Consider the following 21,024-nt stretch of genomic DNA (forward strand, 5'->3'; position numbering starts at 1 on the left):
CCTCCCTACTCACCTGATCTGGCCCCCAATGACTTCTTTCTTTACCCGAAGATAAAGGAAATAATGAAGACATTTTGATGACATTCAGGACATCAAGGGTAATACGACGACAGCTCTGATAGCCATTCAGAAAGAGACATCCAAAATTGCTTTGAAGGGTGGACTAGGTGCTGGCTTCAGTGCGTAGCTTCCCAAGGGGGGGTACTTTGAAGGTGACCATAGTGATATTCAGCAATGAGGTATGTAGCACTTTTTCTAGGATGAGTTTGTGAACTTAATTGTCAGACCTCATATTTCTTATTTCTAGGCTTCTATTTGTATGTGCTTAAAAAAAAAAAAAAGGAAAATCTGTTGAGCTAGAAAATAGTGAACAAAAAAGGTGCTATTTCAATAGACACTTAGTGACCATCCACTGAGCATAAACCACCATACTCAGCACTGAAGATTCAAAAATGCAGAAAACATCATCTGTCCTGAGTTTGATTCTTGTAGGAAGGATGAGATTAGGTTGATGGTAGTAACTCAGTAACTTACAGAGAAGAAACTTGGCAGAGGAAACCAGCATTTAGGAGCAATGCCATCTTTACCCTCTGCCCATTGCTACCTTGAGTTATTTAACATTTACTGTTTTCTAAAAAATTGTTTTTTTCACTAGGCACAACACCATCACTGGGCGATGGCTGACCAGGTTCCAAGCTGTGTGGGACCCTAAACAAGAAGACTGTGTCATAATTGGCAGCAGGGCCCATCCACGACAGGTGGAAGTCTTCCATGAGACGGGAGAGCAGGTGCATTCTTTTCTTGGTGGAGAGTACCTTGTTTCTGTGTGTTCCATCAATGCTGTGCACCCAACACGGTATATTTTGGCTGGAGGTAATGCCAGCGGGAAGATACATGTTTTTATGAATTAGAGAGTTGCTGGGTTTTTGGTTTAGCAACACCAATTTGTTCAAATTAATTAGTGTCTGTATAACAAATATAAATTGATTTGTTAATAAGAACTATGAGCAGAATGTACTTTTAGTAAAGGAGAAGGCTTGGAGGTTGTTTCTACGGGATGGGGAGGGAATCTGAGGGGAGACTGAGATGCCTTCAGCACTTTAATCAGATAGCATGTTGAGAAATTCTAACATTATAAATTATAAAGCTTTGATCAGTATTAAAAGTTTTTTGGTCTAATGATAAAGTTTTTAAAATTTTGTTGGGGTGACATTGGTTAATAATAACACGTAAATTTCAAATGTACATCTTTATGCTACCACATCTGTATGCTCTTGTGTGCCCACCACCCAAGGTCTAGTCTTCTTTGGTCACTAGATATGAGTATTTGACCCTCTTTATCCCTCTTTTTTCCCCAACCCCTCTTTTCTGGTAACCATCATTCTGTCTGTATCTGTGAGTTTTTGTTTTATTTTGTTTATTTGTTGCTTTTGGTTTTATATCCCACATATGAGTGAAATCATACAGTTCTTGTCCTTTTCCATCTGACTTATTTCACTTATGATATTGTCAAGATCCATCCATGTTGTCGCAAATAGCAATGTTTCATCTCTTTTGCTATTTGGATGATCTATCCATTGCTGTCAATGGGGTATTTAGGTACCCTACAATAATTGTATTTTTGTCAGTTTTTTTTTTTTCAGTTTGTTAATAATTGCTTTATATATTTTGGTGCTATCAGGTCGGGTGCATATATATTGGTAAGTTTTATGTCTTTTTGTTGAGTTGTCCTCTTTATCGTTATGAAATGTACATTTTTGTCTCCTGTTACCTTTATCTTGAAATCTATTTTGTCCTGATGTAAGTACTGTACCCCTGCTTTTCCCTCGATGCCATTTGCTTGACGTATCATCTTCTACCACATTCACTTAGAGCCTGTTTTTCTTTGTAGCTGAGATGGTTCTTGTGCAGGCCACATATAGTTGGGTCTTGTTTTTTAGCTACTCTGTGCCTTTTCATTAGTGAGTTTGTCCATTTACATTCAGGGTGATTTCTGATGTATGAGGACTTACTACAGCCATTTTATCTTCTGTTTTTTTGGTTGCTCTTATCTCCATTGTTTCTTTTCCCTTGTGATTTTGTCTGCTATTTTAGTTTGGCTGTTTTCTATGATTTTTGTTTCTTCTTTATTTATGTTTTGTGTGTCAGCTCTGGATTTTTGTTTTGTAGTTACTATTAGGTTTGTAAAATGTCTCCTACATAAAGTAGTCCTTTTTCTTCTTATTGCCTCTTCGTCATTCGCCCGTACCCATTAGTCCTTTTCCTCTTCTCCTTTTGTGATTTAGTCACAAATGATCACTTTTTTTGTTGTTGTGTATTTGCAGTATTGTTATTTGCAGTACTGCTATTTTTTAAAGATTTTATTGGGGAAGGGGAACAGGACTTTATTGGGGAACAATGTGTACTTCCAGGCCTGTTTTTTCCAAGTCAAGTTGTTGTCCTTTCAATCTTAGTTGTGGAGGGTGCTATTCAGCTTCAAGTTGTTGTCCTTTCAGTCTTAGTTGTGGAGGGCGCAGCTCAGCTCCAGGTCCACTTGCCGTTTTTTAGTTGCAGGGGGCGCTGCCCACCATCCCTTGCAGGAGTCGAGGAATCAAACTGGCAACCTTATGGTTGAGAGGATGCGCTCCAACCAACGGAGCCATCCGGGAGCTCAGCGGCAGCTCAGCTCAAGGTGCCATGTTCAATCTTAGTTGCAGGGGGCGGAGCCGACCATCCCTTGCGGGACTCTAGGAGTTGAACTGGCAACCTTGTGGGTGAGAGCCCACTGGCCCATGTGGGAATCGAACCGTCAGCCTTCCGAGTTAGGAGCATGGAGCTCCAACCACCTGAGCCACCAGGCCTGCCCCAGATATTTATTTCTAGATTCACACACTGCAAGGGGTCCTGAGGGTCATGTAACTCAGTGCTTTTGAAACTTTTAATTCTTTTAACCAAGATTACTTTTTTCTGTCTCTAAATTAAATCTTACATGAAATCCCAAAATAATTGCTGTGAGGCTTTGTTTCACCTGGGCAAGGCCTGGATCTGTGTGTGCTGACCCGTTCCCTGTTGCCACCTCTAGATAGCGCCCGAGACAGCCAAGTAATCCCAGGGCTCCTAGGCACAGGGTTTGGATCTGGCTGATCCTGTAGTCCAGTGTGAGATTGCCTTCAGATCAGTGTTTTCCAGATCATAGGTTGTAGCCATTCATGTGAAATCAATTTAGTGGCCTTGATCAGCATTTAAAAAAATGAAAAGGAAAGAAATAGTAAAGAATAGAAAACATAATTAGAATAAGTATTGTTTTGTGAAACTTAGTTACATATGTATACACATTTGTAAGTATATATGCATATGTATAGGAGTATTCTGATACAAAATGTATTTCTTTATTACTGTGGTACTGTGGGTCATGGTTAAAGAAAGGTCCTGCCTTAGAGAGTCCCAGACAGACAGCCTTATCTGCCCTCTCTTTAAATTTTCCATTAGATTCAATAGGCTGTTAAGTGAATACCTTCATTCTTATTCATATTTTGGGGAAATGTTATGAAACACCACTTTTGTCATTGCTTCATAAAAATATATATTTCCAGAAGTTATGGCAATTTGTGTCTTGTTGGAAGGGGAGCAACTAAATAAGTGACTAATGTTACCTTATGGGGGTGACCGGTTTGCTCAGTTGGTTAGAGCGTGGTGCTGGTAGCACCAAGGTTGCCGGTTCGATCCCTACATGGGCCACTGTGAGCTGTGCCCTCCTTAAAAAAATAATAATAATGTTACTGTGTGACATTACTTATCCAACTTTTTTCATTGTTCTTCCTTGCCAAAATACTACTGAAAGGCTACTGTAAATAGCCTCAGCAATGTTTGAATTCTATGAGAAAATATTATCTTCTCATAATTGTATATCATATCAAGTGACAATGTATAATTTCCTTAAAGAACAAATTTTTCCTAAATGATTTCCTTCTGTGTTTTAAAATCTAAGTGTTTTGACGCTTAGTTTATTAATAAGTTGTGGGTGTTTATAAGGATAGGAGTTCTCTATTTTTTTGGTGATATGAGTACAGGAATTGATAAGTGAGATGCAAATATTAATTTATGAAATGGAAAGAAATGCTAAGTGAGTTTGAGTTATAGTTAAACTGTCCTGGAAAGAGTAAACAAAGCCTTTATGCTCTTTCCCCTTTCTACAAGTTCTAGACTGGCTAATTCTATGGGAATTGTTCTTTGTTATTATCATCATTATCTTTTTTTAAGATTTTGAAAACTACTCTCAGTCAAATTAGTACCATCATTTAAGCTTTGGTGGCAATTGCCTCGCTTCTGCAATAAATGTTAGCAAATTCTTGATGTTTCTCACTTTTGTGGTTTCTTTTGCTATTGTAGCTTCATAAACTGTTATTTATATTCAAATCCACTTAATAGAGTTCTGTCTTCTTGTGGCAATGCAGGAGGGAAGGAAGGAGCGTGAGTAGGAACTTGTTTCTCTGTGATAAATTCTGTAATGGAGTCATTGTTTAACTCTAGAAAGCACATAAAGAAAAAGTGTCTCCCTTAGGACGTCCTTAAACTGTCATCTTTTCTGAAAGGTACGTCTCCCAGAGACTCCCTTAAAGCTTTGTGGCTTCTGTAACTATGCATGTATTATGACTGATTGCTCTCTCCCTTCAGGATAAACCTTTTTTGTAAGTTGGCCTTTATAATATTTCTTAGAGTGTAAGCTCTGAATTCCACTTGAGTTATTTGAGATAACTGGTGTTTGTGTGGTGTGTGTGTCTGTGTGTGGTTTGTTTGTTTTTGACTTTAAGGAAAAAGGAGACGAATCTCATTTTGGGTGGACAGGTGAAACTTGGTCAGGCCAGGAGAGACTAGAAATGATTAGGAATTGATAGAATCTGAGTTGCTTAAATCCTTGTAGTATTTTGGCCTTTGAGGTTCCTTTCCACAGAAGACTTGCAAAGGCAGTTCTCCAGGAAAGCAGGGAGCTTTAGGGCTGTGGATACAAAGATTTAAATCCTTCCAGCCAGCAACACACAGTGCATGGGAAGGGGTTGGGGCTGGGCAGACGCATGTGCCTTGTATATCAAACTCGAGAGCAAGAAATATATGCTCTTACTTCAGATTCCAAAAACATAGCTGTCCTGTTAGGCTGTCCCTTCTGACTTAGTATGTTTTTTTTTTACGAAGAGTACTTTTTAAAACATTTTTTCCTTTTTAGTGTGGTATTGATAGCCAGTAGTAATGAGTTTGAGTTCTAAGACAGCATAGACTAATATCCTGGTTCATTTGGATGTAAATGTTTGGATTTTCAAATGAAAAGGTGGAATTTTATGAGGAAGATAACATTTAGCACAGTTACATGGCCTGAGGAGTAAAACATTTTATCTTTTCCTAAAATGGAAGCTGTGCAGGAGGGAATGTTTTAAAAGTATCTTTTGCCAGTTTTACTCTACTCCATCAGGGTGTGTGGAGGAAGCCTGTTTTTGAGCTAATACCAGAAGTGTGTTCAGGGGCATAGGGAGAGGGAGTAGGTGCCAGAGTCCTTATTAGGTATCCAAAGCAGGGTGGCTGCTATAAACCTGTAGGATCATGGGAAACCACTCACATCCAATGGTTGTTACACTTTTTACTCTTCAGGTCACTTTAAACAGACTTGTCATTTAAAAAAACCCTCCACTGGGGACAGGGCACTAGGTATCACTTTATAGACAATGGGAACCTGAAAATTTGGAGGTGAGTGACATAACTTCAGTGTTGTTGGGAGATGATCTGGCAGAATGGAGGGCAGGTAGAATTGAAAACAGGAAGATTAGATAATAAACTAGCACAGTGGAGTCTAATTTCACCTTTTATCCTCATGGAATTTAGAAGACGCGTTTACCAGTTCTGTAGCCACAGAGTGATGGTTACATAGTCAGATGAGATAATGTCACAGGAATGTATTCTATAAGTAAGTTGTAAAAACGAGGTTTGTTACCAGTGGTGATACTGTTCTATTCCCTTTATAAAAAGTCTCTTCTGTTCTTCCTCTTAATCCAGGCTGTTCTAGAAGCCAGATCATCTGAGTTCTACTTTGGGCTCTAAGACTAACTATGCAACCTTGGGAAAATCACTTTGTTTTTCCTCATCAGAAAAAAGAGGTACAATTCTTCTGTAAAATAATTTTACACTTATAGCTTCAAAGTTCCTGATAGTATTTATTTTGGGGGAAGGAATAGATGGATGTAAGCAAAACGATTTTGATTACAATTATGAACAGCCTTCAGCTGTGTAAATCCCACTGGTATCCTTTTGTCTTGGTAACTACGTGTTGGTAACTTTGAGGAGAAAGTGAGACAGACTGTAAGTTAAAAAAGAGTCTACTCTCCTGTGATATTTAAATATTTATTTAAGTTTAAAAATAATTTTCATGGCACCAATGATTTTATGATGCTAACTACATACTGGATATGTAGAAAAAAGTACATTGCTTTGAAGGAAAATGTAACTTAGAATTTTTGGCACACGAAAGGTTAACAACTATATTATGTTTTAATGAAACTAAGAAATTCACATTTGCAGGTAGTTTACCCTCTACTGCTTAAAGATGCAGTACACTATTCTTTAGTAAGAGTTTTATTTCCTCTGATGGATGAAGCTGTGGAAACCATTGCTTTTTCTACAATGAGATCAAACTAATTTAGAGAGAAAATGGGAGACTCAGTAAAACCAGGTTAAAACCTTGAACAATTTTTAATGATGGGGAAATACTGAAAAAGACTAGTCACGAACAAAGATTTGTTATTCAAGCACTATTTGAAGGAAACTTTCTATTTTCTGGGGTAAGCCCTGGAAAAAAATAACCTGAAAGTTTCTACTCAGAAAAATTCAGCTGTTGGAAGTGGTATGGACTATTGTACTGTTAGGAATGCTAGACACAAGTAATGTACCGGGAAATGGAATACTGCATCTTTTTTTAATGTGAATATGAAAGGTCAGAGTTGAGGCTATCACTCACTGCATAGAAACACCATATTCTACAGACTGAGGTAGGAACACTACACTAAAAGGTAATCTGCTATGTTGCATAAGACAGTAAATATCCAGGTTAAAAGCAGCCCCTTATCTCCTGACAGCCTTTTCATCTGAATCTACTTTCCACTTCAGTCCTGTGCTAAATAAAGCCTTTCCTGTGTAGACGGCAATGGCAGTGGCCACTTGATTCTAAGTGATCCCTAATCTTTACTAGGATCTCCCTCAGTTTGTCTTGTCACTTGGTAAATAGGTGTTTATAATTCTGCCAAAATTGTTGCTGGTATGGAAATGATCAGATAGGCCTTCTTCCATTCTTAGATTCTGGCCAGTTTTTTATCATTCCAGTACTTGGTCTTGCTCATCTTGGCATCAGACATCTCTTTGCTGGTTGGTTGTTCGAGCACCCTTTAAATAAGCAATCCCAGATGCCTCCTGGATCTTTAACACGCGTCAGGAATTGGAGCTCACCCTCTTTCTGCTAACATCATGGTAAGGGCAGTTTTATTGTGTAGATCAGGGTTGGTAAATTATGGCCTGTGGGCCAAGTTCAGCTCACTGTCTCTTAAGTTTTAGTAGAACACAGCCATGCTCCTTCATTTATGTATTACTTGCGGCTGTTTTTGTGCTATGGTGGCAGAGTTGAGTAGTTGCCAGAGTATGGCCCACAAAACCAAAAAAAAATTTACTATCTGGCACTTTACAGAAGAAATTTGCAAACCCCTAGTCTAGTTGAAAGGGCATTTAAAATTAAGCCCCCCCCCCCCCCCCCCCAATGAAAATCCCTGTTTATTCCATATGTGGACATGGTTCAGCCATTTCAGGGGACAAACTAGGGGAGAGCAAATCTAAAAGGGACTCATTCTGCATTCGGGCTGCCCAACATCACAGGGTATCAGCAGCTGCTTCACTGTGTAGGTTCCAGGAATTTGTCCGCTGACCATCCTTAAATAAGTCCTCAGGCCCCAGACAACTTAGAAAGCTCTCCCTGAGATGAAAATGAGATTGTATGTGTTTGTAAGAGTTGCCAAGCTCGGGCCTCGGACCCCACACTCACCCTTCACATGCTGTACTTCTGCATGCATCCACGGCTTCCCTCAGCAAGGATGGCAAGTGCTTTCCTACAACTTGTCTTTTCCTGATGCAGAGGATGACCCTAGGGGGCAGTGTTTCTACATCTAAGTGTTGGTCTCTGTCACGATCACCTTCTTCCTTGGTAGGCATCTCTTAGAACTATTTAAAGAGATTCTTTTCCTGGTCCCTTCCAAGGCTGTTTGTTGATCTTGGAAGTCTACTTTCTGAAGTTTTTCATTCTCAGGATCAGTTTCTTTCTTGCATCGTTTAGTTCATCAGGCTCTATTTTCTTAATCCATAAAGTAAAAACAAAATATGAATTGATAAGAAAATAACATTTCGTTGTTAAAATATAAATTGAAATAGTTTTTTTTTTTTTTTTTTTTGGGAGGGGGTGTGTACAAAATAAGTACTGCTTTCTGAATCAATAGTCTCTCAGGTACCTTAGCTCTGGTTTCTGTTAACTATATTTTGTCCAACATTTCTGACAGTTCTATCTCTGGTACCACTGAATTCATCTAATGCCTCTGGAGCACTATCAAAGTCTTGAAGTTCTTTAGAAAAAAAAATCACAGAAGTCTAAGTTCATTGTACAAAACTCATGGTGACACCCACTAGGCTCTAGTCTAAGGGGACAGACTTACCCCACCCCTGCTGCTGCTGCTGCTGTAGCCGTGGTCCCTTCAGATGCCCACTCTGCTCAGATTTGAAAAAAAAAAGGAAAAGAAAATCCAACTCAGACCGTCATAAGAAGCAACTTTCCATTTAATCATTCTACATGGATGTTTACTTTCTTAAAAGCTCTGTCTAGCAGGAAAACTTAGTCCCCATCATCCAGACCCCTGGGCTGCCCCGCTGAGGCTGCAGTGACGAGGGTACTGGAACCCAGCAGGAAAGCTCCTGCAGGATCCAGAAGACGACAGCTCTCTAGTCTTCAGCTAGTGTCCCATCTGCTAGGTGACACTACTGTGAAAATCAGTAATAGTAAAATAAATTATTTTTATTTGATACTTTCAAAATAATACACATCTATGAAAAATCAAAATTCAAAACCAAAAGTTATCCTGGAAATTGGGAGGATGAGAAACAGAGTTGCTGAGCCTTTCTTGAAAGAACCTCTGAAGGAAATGAGCTTTCCCAGTTTGTTTAGCCAGGGCGTGAGCCTATCCCCTGCTTCTTCTGGGAAACGACCTCCTAGGCTGTGGACTTGGAGTCATGAGAGGAGGACTTGGTACGTGTGCCGATGGTTCCGCGATGGGTCCCATTGCTGGGAATGGGTAGCCGGGCTCCTGGGTCCACCTGGCTAGTTATTGGGAGGAGTCATGCCTTCTCAGGTGTCAATGAGCAGGCTCACCACTGAACGGATTTTGCAGGCAAACCATCGCCTGAGGGGACAAAAGTATTGATAGTGGAATTGTTCAAACTCGGGGGTCTGGCGGATATCGCGGAAAAAGGCAATGTCAAGGTCAGACTCGGTAAGGATGATCAGGAGGAGGAGCAAAACAAAGAGGAGTCCCATGGTCACAAGGAGCAAACGGAGGACACTTAAAACAAACTTATTCACCTGTTCCTCCTCTGGCCTGCCGTGCCCCTGACACAGGGCCCTCAGCTCTGCCCCGAGGGCCTCCACACCTGCAGCAGTTGGGGTGCTGGCCTCAGACTCCTTCTCCTCCTCGATGCTGCAGGTGGCCCCATTGATCTGCCGGGAAAGCAGCATCAGCTCCAGGCTGTGCTCCGCCACAGGGGTGGGCAGCACGCTGTCCGCAGGGCTGTAGGCCTCGTCCGCAATCACAGCGACTCGCTCATTGCTGTCTGCCCGGCTGCTTCTCACGTGAGGCAGGAAGGTGTCCCCATGGGAGGAGGAGCGCACCGGGGTGGAGTGGGCACTGTCCCGGAGGGACTCCAGGCCTGAAAGGCGAAAGGAACGTGAGTAGGCTTTCTGTCCCGGTGCAGACTTTTTTCCTTTTTGCTTATGGTTTTGACATTTGTTCAAGATTCTGCCTTTCCTGCCTCTGGTGTCCTCGGACTGGGTTTAGCCCCAATTTGAAAGAGAATCTGAATCGCAGATGACCCCTGATCTAGAGCGGGGCCACGGTTCAGGGAGCTCAAGTTTGCCTCTTGGGGTGAGGGCCTGAGAGGCGAGAATAGGGAGGATAAGACTGGGTTCTAACTGTGCCTCATCTAATCCTGATTCTGGAGCTGCGTGTCCTAACAGCCCAGCACGCAGCTCTTGGAGCTCATGAGGTCATCCTTTGGATTTCTGCCCTTTGCTCCGGGTCTCTTCAGCCTCCCAGTTCTAGCCGTCCCGACCTTGTGGGATGTGAAATCTCTATCTGCTCTTCCTGAGTGCTCTCTGATGCAGAAGGGGAGTAGGCGTGGCCGGCTCCCTCCCTTTTCACCTCAGAATGATCTGGGTCCAGAATAGGTGGACAGCTCCCCAATTTTAGACACTCCAGAGTGCAGAGTGGTCTTTGAGAAGACCCTGATGGGTCGGGGACAGTCTCTTACTTTTGTTAGGAGAAAGGGTCTTTTGGCCCCTAAAACTACCCATTATCTCTTCACTTTCTCAGATGGAACATTTCTCTTTCCAGGGCTCAAGCTCTGGTAGGGAAAATGGGAGCTGGCTGGTTACTCCCTCAGCCAAACAGCAGCCACCCAGGCCAAGAGCATGTGGGCTCGGCGTCACCGAGCGTGGCCCACATCACAGCGCTCCCCAGGAAATGGCTCCTTGCTTCAGGTTCAGCATCTGTATTTTCCATTCCTGGCCATCTTGGTGGTGCCCACGTGTGTCTCCTGCCTTTGTGGCCTATGACAAAAGAAGCCAGTCCCCTTCTGTTGCTCTGAAATCAACCCTGACTGCCCCAGGCGGAATCCGATCCCAGCCTGCTGGAGCTGTCTGAACGCAGGCACAGTTAGGGATTCTCCAGAGGAAGGAAGCCTACAATCTTAGTTATGAACAAGGGGTGGGGTAAGAGGCAATGGCAGCTCTGTTACCCACCTGTAGCCCCCCTCACCTCACCAATAGTATATGTGGCTCAGCTTCTGCTTTTAGAAATGTGTCATGGTCTTAGCTGTATTTTGTTTGTCCCTATGCTAAAATCTTAAATTTGTATAATGTTTTAAACTTTTTAAAGTACTTTCATTTTATCTTTCACCAGCTCCATGGAGTAGTGAGGGTGAGAGGCTACAGAACTTGTTGAACTCATGTGGTTGGTTGTTATCGACAAAGGCAAGGGGAGAATCCAAGCTCTTTCTCCTTCACGGTGCTAATGACCATGTAGTTGGATTCTGGGGAGGGAAACATGGGCCAGGATGAATTAAGCCAACGCTGCACCTTTCTTAGACTTAGGTCCTAAGTGCCCAAGAAGCTGTTGTGTAATAAGGTGAAATTAAGAGCCTGTCCCTTGTTCCAGAGCTCTCGATGCTCCTTTGATGTCCCCGTTTTCCCCAGTATCCCTCCCTTATTCCCCCGTGTGTGTGCAGCTTGAGGAATATGAGGTAATGGGTTCCTGACAAAACAGAAACCTTCAGACCCTGATCGTACATGCTACTGGCTCTGCTCTTTTCTCAACCACTCCTCTGGCCCCCCTTTTCTCTGGAACCTTAGCACCCCTGCACAGGGCACCTCACACCTTTCAAGGGGCTGTCCCCTCACAAGGACAGCTCTGATGGCCAGATCTTCCAAAGTATGACCAGTTTAGCTACCAGAAGCCACTTCAATGCAAGCTTATCTTGGCCTACAATTCAACCGTAAGCTGGGGAAGGAGAGAGGCAACAGCTGTGACACCAGAGAGAACAAATCCGAGGATACCAGAAGCCACATTATACTGAATTGTTGCTGCTCTCAGTAAACAAGGTAATACGTATGCATTTCTAGTAGAGTGTCAGACAAACAAAATTACTCAGTAAACGTTAGTCTTATGTCCCCTCAACAGACCTCACCTGCAAGGTTATTCCTGTGTCAGGTTAGTCCTGACACATAGGTTTCACAACAGAACATAGGTTTCACAAAACCCACCCCCCACCTCACCCCTTCACCAAACCTGTTATTCTGGGATGGATGGGGTGGGTGCCGTGGGTGGGATCTGGGCGAGTGGCACAGCAAAACGGGAGTGTCCTTTTTACCTTGGAGATGCTCCAGCTGAAGGCCTTGCCCAGAGGGGACTCCCGGCGGGCGGGGGGACACAGTGGTCAGCAGCCTACCCTGGAGCCGGGACCCCATTCTCAGGATGCGCACACTCAGGGGCCGAAGGCAGTGATTAGTCACCCGGAGCTGAACGCGGACTCTGGTGTGAATCTTAACCAGACTCTTCCCCATGGTGGCCCAGGAAGGCAGACACTTCTTCAGTGGAAACCAGCCGGGCAGGGAGAGATACAGGGAAAGGACGGAAAACCAACTAGGGACAAAGGATTTTCGCTGATCTCATGCTATGGCAGCCCCTTTGCAGTGCCTCCTGTGCTGGAGAGGTCTCTTCCATGAGCCCCAGAGCAGGCTGAGCTGCAGGGAGGGAGCAGCTCTGAGAGGCCTGCCTTATCGGAACTGGATTCAGTCAGAAGCACTTAGAGCCATAAAAAGTAATGCTTCCCCAGCCTGTGGCTGCTTCCCTGAGGCCCATGGAAGGGCCCTAGACCTCAGAGGGAGGGACAGAGAGGGCAGGGAACAATCCCAGAGGGTAGGGGCAGTCAAGGCTGTCCCAGAGAATCCAGGATGTGAAGCCACAAAGGCTTTGGCCCGAGTGGCTCTGAAGTGTGAGGAGGTGGCTTGGGCTGGGATGACCCTGGTGGCTTCAGCCTCAGGAGGGATGGGAAGAGGGGACACAGGGAGAAAGTTATGCTTCCTCATAGTTTATAAGGCTCCCTCCCACATCCACACCCCACTCTGCAGTGGGGACAACAGGCTCAGAGAGGGAAGCACCTGCCCAGCGGGTGCATGGCAGAGCTTGGATGTGAACTCATCTCTGACTTCCTGAGCAGGGCTCTGCACTGTGCTGGCTGCCTGCCCAGTGCCAGCTTCTGCATACACCAGCTTCCTCGCAACCCATGATGAGAAAGACTTTTTTAAATAGAGCAACAAAGGTACTCCAATAATTAAGGCTCTCGGTGGTTGCCAGCCAGGGTTCTCAACCCCTAGAAAACCATACTCAGGTAATGCAGAGCCAGTGACACATGAAATCCTAAACACAAACCAGAGATCCTCCCACCGGAGCAGCAGAGCGACATCCTAACTTGAGCGGTTCTTCATTTTTTTCATTAACAAGCAGCATTCCCTCAGAAAGGGTAAAGGGCCTTCCCTCCCCAGCCTCCAAGACGAAGGTTCAAAATAATCCTGCTGCTGTTCCCCGCTGCTTGAAATCGGGTTCTACAAACCATCATCATCGGGAATTGAAAACACTCAGTTTTACACCTGTATCGAGCCTATGGGGCAAAGTGGGCCAATGACCACAGTATTAAGTTCCCAGGGACTGGAGAGGATTCGGCCTCAGGCTACTGGGTTTCTACTTCAGTGAAGATACACTGACTTTGTCTCTCTTCCCACCTTCACCTGCTCCAAAGGGAGGGAAGGGTAGAGAGAGATGGAGCTTACTGGATCTCCTGAGACAATGTTAAAAGCATTCAGCTAGCAAGAGGACAGATGTTTACAACTGAAGCAACGGTGGTGGCAGCTACTGGCATGCTTCAGAACCAAGAGTTTTTATTTCTTGGTTGACTGTCTCAGCCACCCTGATAGCATTTACACTGTGGAGTTTGGTCAGGTCTGGAAAAAAGTGAAAAGGCTCTTGATGGAAAGCAATTTCAGAACTGCATGAAATCTGGTAGATCCTACATACACTGTTTCCCAAAGGTGTACCCCAAATACTCCCAGATCTACAACCCCCTCCTGGACTACAGCTCAGCAAGGCTGGATGGGATTCCCTTTTACCTGATACCCAGCTGGATATCCACCCACTGGGCAAAACCTCCCCACCGTTGGAGAAATCTGCTGCTGTGTCTAATGCACATTCACTTTTCAAGGTCCCTGAGTGGAACTGGTCTAAGTCACAACTTGGGGGACCCTGTGGTCATCTCCAGAGCTCACGCTTACCTTCCATGATGGAGATGTGAACAGCTCTTCTCCGGGTCCTGGGGACGCTGCTCAGCCTTGGGCCATGGGTTATGGAGGGACAGCTGCGGCTGGGAACCATCCCAGCTCTGAGGTTAAAGAAAAAGAACACTGATAACTCAATTCACAGATAGATGTGGGCAGGAATTAGAGTTGAGTGGCTACTAGAATTGCCTGGCTATTTAGGTTTTTTGTTTTATTTTTTAATCTTTAACACCGGTTTTATGCCTTTAGCCCCTGGATTCCAGTCAGAGACAATGCTTCAAACTTGTCTACCTCCCTGCATCCCAGACCCACTGAACCTTTCTTTAGTGTGGCAACGGTGCCAGTGGCTCAGTGGTCTCTGGGCAGGATGGTCAGAGTAGTAGCCCAGGATATGCAGTGCTCCTGAAAATGTGCCTGAAGATGAATACAGCAGCCTCCCCTGCCTTTTGACAGAGGCGGCTGGTGGCCGGGGGCTATGTGAAGAGGCAGGTTGTAATGCTCCCATTCCCAGAAGTCAGGCTGGTTGGTGAACCCTGGCCCTTTTGGCCAATCATATTCTTTCTGGGTCTTATCAGATTCTAAGAGATGGGCTTCTGGAAATGCGTGATTTACAGTTATACACGAAGCATGGATCTCAAAACTATTTGGGATCTAGTGTGACAGGGCTGTGGGGCTATTCCTGGCTTCCTGTAATGAACTGATTCCACAACCAATGAAATCTTGCTGTTTGGACATGTCCTCCATGGTGTATGACCAATTTTAGGACTTGGGAGGACAGCAGAGAATTACCCAGGAAGGTGGCTCCTGGGTCTGATGGACTTGGTGCATTAGCCCACCCCGGCCTCATTCTGCACCCAGGCTCAGACGGTTCCCACGCCTTTGCGATGAGCCTCTTCGCCTTTCTGCCCTGTTCTCCTTCCCCTTCTGGGAGCCCTTGTGGCCAGAATCTTCACATTTCTCAAACTACTGGCTATTTTGAGATTCTGGGACTTGAGCTGGAACTGGTTTGGGGGAAGCCCCTGGCAGCCTACCTGTGAATTTCCGGTGGCTCCCGTTTGATCTTGGCACTTGACTCCATTACTTCCTTTGCAACTCGGCCACTGTAAGTAGTACAATAAAACAAGGCAAGACATGAGACAGTGTTCCAGGGCCGGGCTCCTCTCCAAGGTCTCAGATTACTTTGGCAAGTTACTTCCCAAAGAGGGAAATGGCCTCTTTGGCCTGCCCTTTCCTAATGTTTAGGTCCCTGGGAAAGGCTTGCTTGCTGGGGTCAAGAGTTCTAAGATGTCCTGATAGCTGATCTCAAACAGAGCTCTCTACTGCTGGAGTCTTTGGGATTTTCCATGCTCATTGAGGAATGATTTCTCATTGCCCAACATGTCCAAAACATTTTGCTAAATAAAGAAATCTTTAGTCAGACATGAAAAGAATTACTGTTACAGGTTTTATTTTGCTGCTGTTGTAAGGGCAGGAGGGGAAGGTACACATTTTAAACCCTACAGACAAACAGCTGCAGGGAAGGAAAGAATTCGATGGAAACCTCAGGCTTTTTTAGAGGTTCCCAGTTTCTTTGTTCTCAAGGATAAGGCCCACTGAGCCACTGTTCTGGAGAGAAGAGTCTGAAAATAGGTCCATAACGGTTACTTACTGTCACTATTTACCTGTATCGGAACCGGCTCCCTTTAAAGAATAAATTGCTGCTGGACACTGTGCGGACTTGGCTTGATTTCTCCAGCCTGCAGCAAGGCAAAATCAGGGTGACACACGGCCTGCGACCACCTCACAGGGGAGGCAGAGCTTTCCCAGCGCCTAGCAAAGGCTTCCTGAGGAGACCCTTTGGGGAAAGGCCCTTCACAGCCCCATTTTTCACTGAGTCTCCTTTAGGACCCAAGGGCTGCTCGCAGCCTCAGTGCCAGGGACAGTCGTATTGAAGCCCATGTCCATGTCAGGAGAAGGAGGCCGTCCCAGGAATCCTTCACAGGGCTCTCTGGGGAGGCTGAGAGAATAAACATCAGGGAGGATGGTCGGGGAAGAACAGGATGCCACCCACTGAGTCACCCAGGCCACTTGTTGCCAGTGTGACCTTGGGCCAATTTCTTTGCCTCTCTTAGCTCAGGCTTCTTATCCATAAAACGATAGAACTGGGACTGCTTGACCTCAGGAGTCCTTTCTAGTCCTAGCATTTGATGACTCGTGTCCATGTCTGGGTAATTGTGGCTGGAGAAGAGAGGAGGGGCTGCCCTTCCTGTTCCATCTCCTGGGAGAGTCCTAAAGTGAATATTATATTAAAGACTCTGAAAAGACCTGAAATGAAGAAGCTAGCTTAATGAAAGTTCCATCATTTGTTTCAATTTGGAACCATTCTCACTTCCCCAGAATGACTATTAACATCCCTTTCAAGGCTGTAGATAGCTGGTGTGCAGACTGGAAGGCCACAGGCACTATAAAGTTTCCTTTCGGGTGACTTCTCTGATCCCCCTTAGAAAAGGAGGCTTAGGCAGAGCTGCCCAGAGTGGTCTCCCAAGACGCAGCTCAGTCCACACCTCACTATGGGTGCCCATAGTGCTAATCCAGCCAGGATCCGATCTCGGTCTGAAGCCTTTGTCATGAGCAGGCCGTGAGTATTTAGGGAGCTGTCCCCACAATCCACGAACACCTGTTCCCGAGAGTCACCATCCTCTCCTGTCTCAGGGCTCTGTGAGGCTCCGCCCACTTGCCCTCCTGCCCAAGCATGTCCTTGCGTGACCCAGCTCCCTTCAAAGCACTGGGCCAAAGGCAGGGCCAGGGGTCTGCACGAGAGGTACTCCGAGGCCAAAGTGGCTGCTGCTAGAGAAGGGGTGTCACTGGGCATCCAACCCAGGCTAGAGGCTTTTAACACTTAATGAGGACATTAAGTCGTTAATGGAAAACGGAAAAATGATCTTATTTTTCAGTGTGGATACTGGCAGGGCTAACTAGGTGTGGAGATCTATTAATGGAAAGACTCAGAAACTGAGTTTGGTCACAGGTTCAGAAGCACAGTTCTGTTCCCATGACACAGATAGAAAAATAAAGGCCCCCAGAAATGGTGCTGAAATATTGTCTGTCTTTCCATGGCCAGCTATGGACTGAACCAGAGGGAAATGGGACCATGCAAAAGTCTTTCCCGAGTGTGTTCTCTTTCACGAGAAAATGAAGACCACTCCGGTTAGAATTCAGGCTGTCCATTCTATCCATCCCTGATTCTGTATCAAATGCATAGAAATTATTAAGCAATTCAGAGAGCTTGCTCAAAAAACAGCCACTGGGGCTCGGGCCCTGGTGGCAGGGAGGAGACCAGTTCTGCTGGCCAGCATCCCATAGCAGCCAGTAGGCAGCAGAGTCTGTTCATGGGGGAGGAAGATGGTGCCCCCCACTTCCCCACTCAGGGTAGTTCTGTTCTCTCCAGGATCCTTCAGGTTGCTGCAGAGAGTGGGGGCAGCCTCCAAGGGGCAGCATATACCACACACTCTTATGTTGTCCTGATTAAGATACAGCTTATTAAAGCATACATCATTGCATTCTCTTTTTAAAACAAGACCAAGGGTTTTAGTGAAACATGCTTTACCTGACATTACCCCAGTTTCTTGATGGGCTATTTTTTCCCCTCCCTAATGCTTTTATGATCACTTTCTCAAGCGAAGAAAACCGAGCACAAAAGCCTCGTATACTTTACAAAATCCTTTGGTAAGCAAACTTGCTGTCTTTGGCCCATAGCTGGCTTCTCAGTACCAGACAAGTCCTTGCCGCCCTCCAGCTACCCCATCCCAGGTGCCTGGGCACATGGCCTGTCCCTGGCAACACCTCTGGCAGTGACACTCCAGGAAGGGCTGGAATCAATCCCAGCCTAGGACCAGGTCACCCACTGGCGAGCGGGCTCCAGAATCTCTCTAACTAAGGCTTAGGGAACTGCTCTGGGCTGTGCGTGCTCCTTCATGGAGCTAATGTGTTCTGGGTCTCCCGGGGCTCTGAATGACTCCACAGGCCACTTTGATTCAAGTCAGGGCCCATAGGCTTTTTCTGGCCCAAGCCTTACCCTGAAAAGACCCAGAACTGCTTTGCCACTGGGGGTAGGCCAAGGACATCACAAAGCAGACCCCTCGGGCAACTCTGCTGAAACACATTCGCAGACCTCAGCCCTGTCCCTTGAGGCGGTACAGACAGATGCCCGAAAAGGAGTCTGAGTCCTTTCTCAAAGTTTCCTGCCCATCATCCCTCTAAAAATAGCTTTGAGGACTCTGGCTCTGATAACAACAGTGCTCATGCCATGTGTCCACTTACTTGTAGAAGGCTTGGTTCTCGATCCCACATTTCCAGAGGTGCTTGCAGGCTTCTGGAGTTGGAGCAAAATATGTGAGAATAATTTTCTTTTCCTACAAAAAATCCCACATAGAAATAGCTGAGTGTGGATTGAGACGTGACGGGTGAAGTAGGCCAGGACACTGACCCCTGAGCTGTCTGAGGGCTCCCACAACTCTCAGGGAGAGGCTGCTGATGGGGAAGGGGCTGAAGAGAAGGCCTGCAGGAGCCAGGGGCAGAGCTCAGTGGTGTGCATGGGCTCACACCTGGCAGGTTCAATGAGTCAGTGTCAGCTAGCACCAACTGAACCAAGAGAGCCCTCACCAGGGAAAGTGGCACTCATATCTGGAATGTTAATTTCCTTTGTATTATCTTGGAATTTTCATATGGAAGCAAAACAATTGTACTGATTGCATTTCCGGGAGGTGCGGAACCTCTGGGTGTCAGCAGCATCCCTGAGGAAGTCCTGTGCTCCAGGCCTAGCCACTTCTCCATCCCTCACCTCCAAGTGTCGACCTTGGTCTTGGCTTAGCATGCAGGTGGCCTAGCTCTACCTGGATGGGCCACTTTGGTTCAGCCTGGCCATCAGGAACCAGCCCAGTGCCCCAGCCCTCCCTAAAAAGAAGGAAGCCAGCACTCACCTCTTTCTGACTTACATATAAATAGAAAGTCTTTCCTTCAAATTTCAGCTTGGTCACCTCATTCCTAGAAGCACAAAGAGAGTACCAGTCACCTCACTGTGGACGTCTTGTTCACAGCTGAGTCTTGGAGAGGCACAGCCCACCCCGACTAGAAGGGGCTCCAGGCACAGACACAGTCTTAGCCAACATGAGAACTGAAACAAGTGGCCTTAGAGAACAGTTGAAATAGTTCCATCTGCAGTTTTCTGGTCAATCACACTATAATAATCGGGTCATAGGAGGATTTCAGGCTCATCAGTAGTGGCTGTAAAAGGGAAACGCTGGCATGGGAAGTGAGTCTAGGTGGAGCGGTCCTGGGCTGTTTCAGGATTTGGTTCCTAACAGGTGCGTTACCTGGATGGGAATATCAAATGTAAGATGCCACAGGTAGCTGATGAGGCCAAAGTTCAAGATACAGCAAATAATGAAAAAACAGTGCAACCAGGTTCTGAGGGAATTGAGTCTTTCAGGTGACGGTGCCACTGGATGGAAATGCAGTTTAACGCAGACAGATGTCAAACGAGCTCAGGGAGGGGAGCGGGGCAACATACCGGAGAGAGAGAACAGATTACATGGAATAGTCATGCAGCGTACTGACCACGAAAGGGGCTTAGGGGTTTTGGTAGAAAAATCCTTGAAGCCACCAGCCCAGGGAATGGCTGCAGTAAAAGAGGCAAACAGGATACTGGGGTACGTCACCCATAGGACGGACACAAATCAGAAGGGACGTGGTTACTACACAGGGCATGGCTTAGACCTCACCTCCACATACTGTTCGCAGCCTTGGTTACATTTACCAAATGGAGAAATGACCAGAGTCTTAGGTGGATGTTCCCGAGAGCCAGAGAACGAGGCCTCAGCATGTCACTCACTTCCCTTCCGTTTGCCTAACAGCTGCCGTCTGGAGCCCGAAAGGCCCTCCCGCCTCACTGGGGGGCAGTCATTTTTCTACTCAACTGGGACCCCCAAGAAGGTCTAACCACACACATCTGCCTCCACTTGGCTGCTTCTTCGCAATTTTTAGAGAAATTTCCTCAATATCCTAGGAAGTAGCAGAAAGGTAGTACGAACCATGTATCCACTTTACCGCTGGAGAAACCTCGGGGGACAGAGGAAGGTCACTTGTTCCCTGGAAATCATGGCTGGGTCAGGAGGAGAGCACAACTCTGACCACCAGTTCTGAGCTAATACAAGACACACCGTATTCCTTCTCTGCTTGATCCCCGCCCGATCAGTCATCAGTCTCTCATGCACAGAATGTAATCAGTATCGATTGGTTAATATATATAAACAAGCACGCAGATCATCTGGACTTCAATAAACACGACAGGAAAGTGAGAGTTTTCTATTGGAAGTGAGACGGAGACACAGTGAGGAGGAGACTTCCTGAAGAACTGGGCTGTGAGAGAAGGAAAAGGGTCTGGGAGACCCAGATGAGCCTCAGGGCTTGTGGACTGCAGGTCCCTGTGACAGGTGTGTCCTACTTGTGTCCTGCCACACATGCCCCCTACCAGGGACCTCACGAGGCCACTGTCCCGGTCAGAGTGTGGCCCAGACCCCTAAGGAACACCAGACACCCCCGCTATCTCCAGGCAGCAAGTGCTCCTCACTGGGAGAGTGGTGGCCTGAATCTGCTCATTGTCTTTTTCTGAAAGGTAAAGTGACAGGAGACCCCAAACCCTCACCATCTTCACCCAGACAGCCCAGTGAGTGGGCCACCTTGAGAGTGCCTAGCAAACAGGTGTGTCGGGGTGTACACTGGTGACTGCAGTGCCGCAGGCTGTCTTGTGACGCAGCTCTTTTCCTGGGGAATGGGAGCTGGCTCGGCGTGTTTAAGGACCAGTTTCACTGGCACTCGGTTATCACACGGTGAAT

The 21,024-nt window shown here is 45.9% G+C and overlaps 2 protein-coding genes across 10 annotated transcripts in view; one reads left to right on the forward strand and one right to left on the reverse strand.

Annotated features, from left to right (window-relative positions):
* The window catches only part of WDR76 (WD repeat domain 76), a 42,797-nt gene extending 38,467 nt beyond the window's left edge, over positions 1 to 4,330 (forward strand). Inside the window, exon 13 of the mRNA XM_019725563.3 lies at positions 656 to 4,330. Within this exon, the coding sequence (XP_019581122.2) occupies positions 656 to 911 (256 nt within the window). The 3' untranslated portion in view covers positions 912 to 4,330. The remainder of the gene's footprint in view (positions 1 to 655) is intronic.
* A 2,022-nt stretch (positions 4,331 to 6,352) lies between these two features.
* Positions 6,353 to 21,024, reverse strand: part of FRMD5 (FERM domain containing 5) — a 265,056-nt gene continuing 250,384 nt past the window's right edge. For 3 of the 9 annotated variants that reach the window (XM_019725323.3, XM_088797183.1, XM_088797182.1), the window contains 6 exons: positions 19,111 to 19,174; positions 18,452 to 18,543; positions 15,814 to 15,888; positions 15,184 to 15,252; positions 14,150 to 14,256; positions 6,353 to 9,975 (listed from right to left, as the gene is read on the reverse strand). In XM_019725323.3, the coding sequence (XP_019580882.2) occupies positions 9,398 to 9,975; positions 14,150 to 14,256; positions 15,184 to 15,252; positions 15,814 to 15,888; positions 18,452 to 18,543; positions 19,111 to 19,174 (985 nt within the window). In that variant the 3' untranslated portion in view covers positions 6,353 to 9,397. The remainder of the gene's footprint in view (positions 9,976 to 14,149; positions 14,257 to 15,183; positions 15,253 to 15,813; positions 15,889 to 18,451; positions 18,544 to 19,110; positions 19,175 to 21,024) is intronic. The other 6 variants (XM_019725326.3, XR_016020851.1, XM_019725329.3 and 3 more) reach the window with 6 other exon arrangements.

This window comes from Rhinolophus sinicus, chromosome 3 (assembly GCF_057876585.1).
Source record: "Rhinolophus sinicus isolate RSI-liver-muscle chromosome 3, RSI-T2T, whole genome shotgun sequence".
NCBI lineage: Eukaryota > Metazoa > Chordata > Mammalia > Chiroptera > Rhinolophidae > Rhinolophus > Rhinolophus sinicus.